At 53.0% G+C, this 7907-nt stretch overlaps 1 protein-coding gene across 1 annotated transcript; it reads right to left on the bottom strand.

Annotated features, from left to right (window-relative positions):
* Positions 1–24: 24 nt before the first annotated feature.
* Positions 25–4622, bottom strand: LOC114485407 (beta-arrestin-2-like; the record flags this gene model as incomplete). Its single annotated transcript, XM_028486775.1, has 6 exons — positions 4540–4622; positions 1609–1639; positions 974–1034; positions 817–861; positions 393–589; positions 25–100 (listed from the first exon to the last, which is right to left on the bottom strand). Coding segments are annotated over exons 1-6 (433 nt in total), but the record flags the coding sequence as incomplete, so codon positions are not given.
* Positions 4623–7907: the final 3285 nt, after the last annotated feature.

The raw sequence follows: 7907 nt of genomic DNA, 5'->3' as shown, positions 1-7907 counted from the left end.
TGTGTCCCCTGGCTCCTGCTGGACCCTGTTCCTCCCATACCTTCCCTGTGTCCTCTGGGCCTGGCTGCAGGGTGACGGAGCAGGGCAGGTTCTGGGGTATCTGTGGCAGAAGAAAAGAGTTCAGTTCTTCCAGAAAGCCCCGGAATCTTCCTCCCAATCTCAACTTAAGAGGTTGGAGGACTCCTGGGGAAGAGAAAGGAAAAAGGAAGGGGCCCCAGGGGGGAGGCAGAGAGGCAAGGGCTTCCTGAGTGCAGAGTGACCCTGAAGGGGGAGGTCTAGGGTCCCTCCTCACTGTTTCTCCCAGACCTGCCTGTAACAGGTGCCTCACCCCCCGCCCCCGCCCCAACACAGTCCCAGACGCCTTGCTCTGCAGAGGGTGGGGGTGTCCTCACTGTGAAAAAAAAGGGGTGGGCATGCTTGCCCAGCTTCCTCAGCAGCCGGTCCTGCAGACGGGTGGGGGGCCGGGGCGGGTTGGGCGTTGGGGGGAAGGCCTGGTAGTTGGCGATGAACAGGTCCTTGCGGAAGGACAGGCCCAGCACATCCAGGTCTTCGCGGCCATAGCGGAAGGCACAGGTGAGGGTCACAAACACTGGCAAAGGTGGGCAAGGTAGGGTGGTCAGGAGCCCCCCTCCCGCAGTCCCCCCACCTCCTAGCAGCAGCTGCTCCTTCCTCAGCGGCATAAAACCTGCCTGACTCCTACTCCTGGCTTCCGCCTTGGCCCCCCGTCTCCCCAGGGCCCCTCTCGAGGCCAGCCCATTTCATTCCCCCACCTCCCTCTTTCCCTCCCTCCCGGGGCCCCGGACTCGGGGCCAGTACCTCTGCGGTCCTTCAGGTAGTCAGGGTCCACTAGCACCACGCCATCTGGGAAGGGGACACATGAGCTCAGCTCCTGTCAGGGCCTCTCCTCCTTTCCTGGGCCAGGAACTTCCTCCCCTCTTTGGAGCACATGATGCCACTTTCTGGGCACACTTACCTACAGGATCCACTTTGTCCAGGTGATCTACAAAGTCCCGCTTGCCCAGGTACACGGTGAGCTGAGGATGTACAGGGGTCACAGGGAAGATTGGGTAGGCGGGCGGCAGGGCTTCAGAGCCCTCAGAAGTGGCTGCCCTGACCCTGTCTTCCCAGGCTGGGGTATCTGAAGGAGTTTCTCCGGGTTCCCTCCCAGGAGGGTTGGGAGAGGAGAGTGGCGGGCTTTGCCGGATTAGCCAATCTTGAGGCTTTTTAACTGCTCCCTGGCGCTAGGCAGGCAGTTAGAGAGCCTCACCGCATGTCCTCAAGGACCTCTGGGATAAACAGGCCATAGCCTGGGGGGATGTTATCTGTTCCCAGCCCCAGGCACCGTGGGTTGGCTCCTAAGAGGGCTCCAGGCATGAGCTTCTGGCCCCTCCCCCTTGGTCTCACTTAGGGACCCAAACTGAACTGAGCCTGTCCCCACCCAGCCCTGTTGCTGGCTCAGGCCTTTGCAGCAAGGGGCTTCAGGAGGGAAGGAAGTCGGCTCTTAGCTGTCACAGGAAGTGGGGAGCTTGGGGTTGGGGATTGTCTAGGGGCAGGCTGGGCCTTGTGAGCGCCCAGGGAGGGTTGGGAGAAGCACTGTGGGAGACTCACCTTGCAGTTGGGACTCGACTTCTTGAAGACCCTAACAAAACAGAAAGGGAAACCCCACTGCCTCCCTCAGGCTCAGCAGGGACCCCGGTGCCAGGACCTTGTCCCTCCCAGCCTGAGAAGCAGAGCTCACCCGAGATTCCTGCCTGGAGGCTTTGGGGCCTTACCCAGCCCTACCTGTTCCCACTTCTTCCCAGAAGGAAAGGTAACCAGAGGTCCTTAATACTCCCAGCATGGCATCCCCTCAAAGCTGGCTGCCATGGCAACGCACCCCCCGCCCCCCCCGGTAGTTCCCCTCCTCCCATGGCAGTGGCCACTGGTTGCCAGAGGAACCACTCAGGCTCTTCCCAGAGGACCTCCCCCAGGGGAACCTGAATGGGCAGGTTGCAGTAGTGTCTGTGTAAGGCCTAACTCTCTTTCCATCTCTGGTCTCCACCTCCCACAGAGCTGGAGTACTTGAAAGAGCAATGGCTCTAAAATGGTTTCTATTATGGGCAGTACCTAAGTGTGACCCTACTCTCCATTAACCTCCAACTGTCCCCATCTCTGATCTCAGCAGCTTAAAAGCTTATTTGTCTTTCAAGGCCCAGCTCAGATATCACCTCCTTTAGAAAGCAGATCCAGCCCAGACTCTGGTCACTCCCGTTTTTGGGATTCCTGTCACACATTGTTTATGCTTTACCTATGGTGTGATAGCGTGCAAGGGCAGTTAGCTGTGTATCATCTATCTCACTAGATAGACTGTGAGCGGCAGAGGCCTTATTAATTGGGGTGTCCCCAGCACAGCACCAGCCAGGAGACAAAGATGATGATGCTGGCTAACACTTATTGGATGAATGGTTTATGCTCAGCACTGTTGCAAGTATTTCATGTGTGTTATCTCATTTAACACTCTTAGCAACCCAATGATGGAGGTCCTAATGTTCCTATTTTACAGGTGAGGAAACTGAGGCACAGGAGAGGTCAAATATTTTACCTAAGGTCACAGAGAGTGTAAATGGTGGAATTTGGGTGCCAACAGGTATTCTGGCTCTTCATCACTAAACTATTGTACTATCCTGCCTCTGTTATTGGCATTAGGTTTGTTGGAGTGAAGGAGATTCACTTTCCAGTTGCTGAAACAATCTAAGGCTGGACTCCACCCATTGATGGGAGGGTAGGGAGGTGTCTGGCAGCCCCTATGTCCTCGCCACTTGTGGGCCTATTCTTTGCTGCACCATCTTACTCCTCCCAATCCACTCTGCCTCTGCAGTGATATCTGTGAAGGGTCCCCAGGTAGTAGAAATTGAAATCCTGCCAACTGGCCCATCCCCCCTCCAACTCCACCACCCCAGTTTTTGCTATAACAACTTCACATGCCCCTTCTTCCCAGAAGGCCAAGCTATCCAAAGACTATAAGGCATAGGGTATGGAGGCCCCCAGGTATCCCCATCTAATAAAGAAGAGCAAACACTGGTAAGGTGGCAGCTAGGATAAGCACCCTATCTCCTGTCCCCACTTGGGGGCTGACTGCCGTGGCATCCTCCAGCTCTCCCTCCCCTTTGCTACTGGTTTTCCTCTTTGTCCTAGTGTTTCTTCCTATTAGGAGTACTGGCAGAGGGTTGGGACAGCCACAGTCCGTTGGACAACTGGAGTGTGGCTCTGGGGTAATTGCCCTGAAGCAGATGCAGGGCACCTGCCCTTTGGATCCTAACCCAGCCAGCCTCCTGCAGGCTAGGGAGGAGCAGTGTGTATACTGAGGTTGGCGTGACCAGAGAGGTACCCAGTGAGGGGGCGGGGGGCAGCAGAAGCAGATGCCCCTTCACACTTCCTGCTATTCTCTCCATTTCCTGTGGCCCAGAATTTGATGGGGGTGGGAGGAATTGTGCCAAGTCAGCAGTCCCCCTTTGGTCCATCCGTCCCCCTCCCTGAACCACATAACGGAAATCTGGGGCCTCCCTCAAGTCAGCAACTTCCCCTTTCTCTGTGTTTAACCCCTAATCCAGGACACCAATCCTCCCTCCGATCACCTCTCCAATATCAGTTGACTTGGTGCTCAGAAACCTATGCTTTCCTACTCTACGGGTGGGGAGTGGTAGGGCTGGTAAAATTTTTTTGCAGAACAAGTGACAGATCAGAACCAGGCCCCCATTCCTGATCCTCCCTGGAGAGAAGCAAATGGCCCCAATCTTTTTCCTCTTTTGCTCCTGCTCCCCAGGGACTCAGGCGTTCATCCACTGCCCCCTTGGGGGTGTTGGGTCACAACAGGAAGTGGATTTTGCTAGAGACCAAAAAAGAGAACTCGGGGTGTCAGTGGAAGGAAGGAGCCTCGATTGCACAGAAAACATCCGGGGAGTGGATGGCGTGCCCAGGGCAGATACAGCTTCCCCTCACCCCCGGGAAGAGGGGTAAGGCCCAGAATCGGGGAGAGTCGCCAAGCACTGCTCCACCAAGATGAAGCTGTTGCTCCTAGCAACCCGGGGGAAGGCAGAAGTTTGGAAGCGGAGCCATCCTTTCCTTGGGACAGGTTGGGGCAGCCCGACTGCCTGTGGGTTACTGGACAGGAGGCTTTCCAGTGGCTCGGAACTAGTCTAGGGGGGATCCCCTCCTGGCATCCAGCCTGCCCATACCCGTCCCCTCGGGGCCGGCCACCTGCTCCGCCCTCCTCCGCCCCTGCATCGCAGCCTGTACCGGAGTCGTCCGGCCCCCACATCTCTGCGAGAACCCAGATGCAGGTTTCCTGATCCCCTTCAGCCCTCGCTTTCTGCAGGGGCTGTGGCATGCGTTCCCCTCATCATCCCCGAGGACCTAGGCGTGCGGCCCCGGATGGCTGTCCCCTAGGGACCCAGGAGTCCGACCCCTGGATTCTCTCCCCCGAGTCCCTGTCTGGGGACCGTCCCGGCACCCGCCCCGAGCCGCCGCCCACGTCCCGCCGCGTGGCCCCACCTCTCTTACCTGGTCCCGGGTTTCTCCCCCATGGTGCGCGCGCCCGCCGCCCGCCCGGTTCGCGGCTAGCTCGCAGCCTCCTAGCTCGCTGCCAGGTCCCTGCTCCTCCCCGCGCCACTGCGCACGCGCGCCCCCGCTCTTTCTCCACTCCCCCCTCCCCTCCTGTCCCCCCCGCCTCGGATCCTGGAGAACCGAGGCCAGATGCGTCAGCCCGGATCGCGCGCGCCACGGCGCTGCCCGCCCTCTCTTCACAGACACTCGCGGTGATTGGCTCCACCCGCTCCCCTCCGCGCTCCAGCCCCACCCTTTCCGAAGGATCCCTCGCTGGTTCGCGCTGCCCCTACACCCTGCTCTTCCCGCCCATCTCTCCGCCCCTCCGCACCCACTTAGGAACTGATTGGGCCTCCTCCAACGAAGGCGCCCGCCTTCCAAGAGATTGAAGCCCTCTGATTGGCTCCCTGCATCCAGGACCCTGCAGGGGTCCCCTCCCCTTTGTTTGCTTTCTCAGTGGCGGTGGAGGCGAAGGCGGTGGTGGGGGCGGTGCAGGAGCTCAAGCACAGTCTAGGAAGGAGGATGAGGTGAGGCACACGTGGGTGGACGGTTCCAGTTGCGTGATGCTCGCCTATTGCGCGCCGCTCACCCGCCCACCCCAGAGCTTGTAGCCGTCTTTGGCCCGCCCTCCCGCTTCTTTATTGTGGTGTGTCAGCTCCCCCTGGTGTCTGTCTTTGATCTTTGCAGGGTTACTGTTCCTAATTTCTCTTAACCACCCTTCTCCATCCGTTCATGAAAGCTAACATCCATTCATGCACGCCTGCATCCATCCATGCCTATTTTGTGCTAATCACTATGCTAGGCGATGGGGACCCAGACATGAATTAACATGGCCCCTGCCTTCCTCGTATGGTTGAGGAGGCATGTAAAGAGGTATTATGATTCTAGGAATGCTATAATAGAGGTATGACTCAGAAGACAAAGTGACTCCCAGCGCTTGACTGCGGGAGGGATGGAGGCAGTGCAGGCTGTCCAGAGGAGGGGACATTTGAGGACAATCTTGCTGAAGGGTGGGCGTAAGTTGAGAAAGGGTTTTCCAAAGAGAGAGAAAGGCAAGGGGCACATCCTGTTCTGAGGTGTTTGTGGGGTTAGAGGGCAGGAGAGATAAGGCTGAGGAGGATGGCTGGAACAGGAGTGTGAAGGATATTGTATAGCAGGTAAAGGAGTGAGACAGGGGCCTCCCGTGGAGGAGGACACACGAATCCAGCAGTAGTTTTTTTAAGCCAAGGGGTGGCTTAAAATCTTCCTAAAGGATGAGATTTCTCCTTTAGGAAGATAATTCTGGGCAGTGTGGAGGGTGGAGGGAGTGGGGCACGGCTGTTGTAGATGAAAACTAGTCAAGGAGAGATGATGAACAATCGAGTGGAAGGGAGAAAGGGGGCCAAGCTGAAGAGTCATTCTTAGGGCAAAATTGAGCAGACTGGGGGAGGATGATGGATGATGGACATTTCTGGACTTAAAGAGCTAACGTATTCTCCTTCTTCCATCTCTTTGTCCATACTCCCCTGTCTCCCCCAAATGAACTAACTTCACCCTTCTCCCTCCACTTTTCTGTGCAACAAAAAGTAATGTGCACAACAAGTTTCTGAAATCATCTTTAAGGTTCAAATACAGGCCTTACTAACCAGCTGCCACTTCCCCACCCCCAGTTCTCCCACCACCTTCTAAGCTCACTCTTCACACCTTTCGAGCTTTAGCTCATGCATTTCTTTTATTTTTTATTTTTATTTTTTTTTGCTGTACGCGGGCCTCTCATCGTTGTGGCCTCTCCCGTTGCGGAGCACAGGCTCCGGACGCGCAGGCTCAGCGGCCATGGCTCACGGGCCCAGCCGCTCCGCGGCATGTGGGATCTTCCCGGACCGGGGCACGAACCCGCGTTCCCTGCATTGGCAGGCGGACTCTCAACCACTGCGCCACCAGGGAAGCCCTCATGCATTTCTTTTAAACGCATGAATCACTTTTGTCAAAGGGTCATGACCAGAAGGTAATGAGATCTATATTGCTACATATCTAAAGTGATTTTGGAGCTGAAAGGTAGTGGTCTGCATGACATTAAAGCTACTGTATTAAAAAAATACTAATATAAAGACAACTTTAGAATATTAAAGAAGGCTGGAAAGAATGAAAGAGATACACCATATAATCATAGTGGGAAAAACTATCATTATAAAGACATCATTTCTCATATTGCCTATAAATTTAATGCTGTATCAAAATAACAATGAGACTTTATTGTGGGGGGGGGAGCCGGATTCTAAACATTATCAAAAGAATCAATTTTCACATATAGTCAGGAAAATTCTGAAAAATTGGAGTGAAGCAGGCATTTGTCTTACCAGATAATTTGTTATGTTATGATAATTAAAATAGTGTTATTGGTGCAATCATACTAAACGTGGCAATGAAACAGAATAGAGTGTCCAGATACACACCCACATGGTAGTATTTCAAGTCCATGGAGAAATAATGGCAGATTCACTAGATAGGGTTGGGACAATTGGCTATCCATTTGGGAAAAAAGTCATATCTCTCACACCTTAAACAAAATGAATTCTAAATGGTTTAAGATCTAAAGGCACAGAATAAAACTATAAAAGTATTAGGAGAAAATACATTAGAATATTTTTATAACCTTGGAGGTTAGGGAAAGCCTTGCAAGATATCAGACCCCAGGGCTTGAAATAATAACAGCTTACACTTTATGTACAGTATCTACCATGTGCCAAACATTGTTCCAAGCATTTTACAAATATCAACTCATTTAATCCTCACAAGCCTATGCGTGAATGTTCTACAATATCCCCACTTCATAGATAAAGAAGGGGAGGCACAGTTAAGTAACTTGCAGACTCACACAACTTGCAAGAAGCAAAGCTGGTGTTTAAACCCTGCAGTCTAGCTCCAGAGTCTGTGCCCTTAATCACAACACCTTACTTGAAAAAGACTAAGAAATTTAAAAATAACAAAATAAAAAGGCAAATTGGAAAAAACCCGTTGCAACAATGCAACACAGATAACAGTCAAGAATACATTCCCTCATCTACAAAAAGTTCCTATAAATTAATAAGATAAACAACCCAATAGAAAAAGGGGTAAAAGTTATGGAAAGATAATTAATAAAGAAGGAATACAAATGTCTACTAAACATATGAAGTTACTCCATTTTGCTAATGATCAGGGAAAACACATTGAAAGAAGGAGATATCCTTTTTCATTATTCAGTTGACAAAATTAAAAAATAAACCTAGTTTTGGGATGATGTATAAACTATAGAACACTGTTCTACATGGTTGGCAGGGGTGTTAATCGATGCAAACTTTCTAGAG

The sequence above is a fragment of the Physeter macrocephalus genome, unplaced genomic scaffold, assembly GCF_002837175.3.
Source record: "Physeter macrocephalus isolate SW-GA unplaced genomic scaffold, ASM283717v5 random_1179, whole genome shotgun sequence".
Taxonomy (NCBI): Eukaryota; Metazoa; Chordata; class Mammalia; order Artiodactyla; family Physeteridae; genus Physeter; species Physeter macrocephalus.
This window is presented reverse-complemented; position numbering and strand designations above follow the sequence as displayed.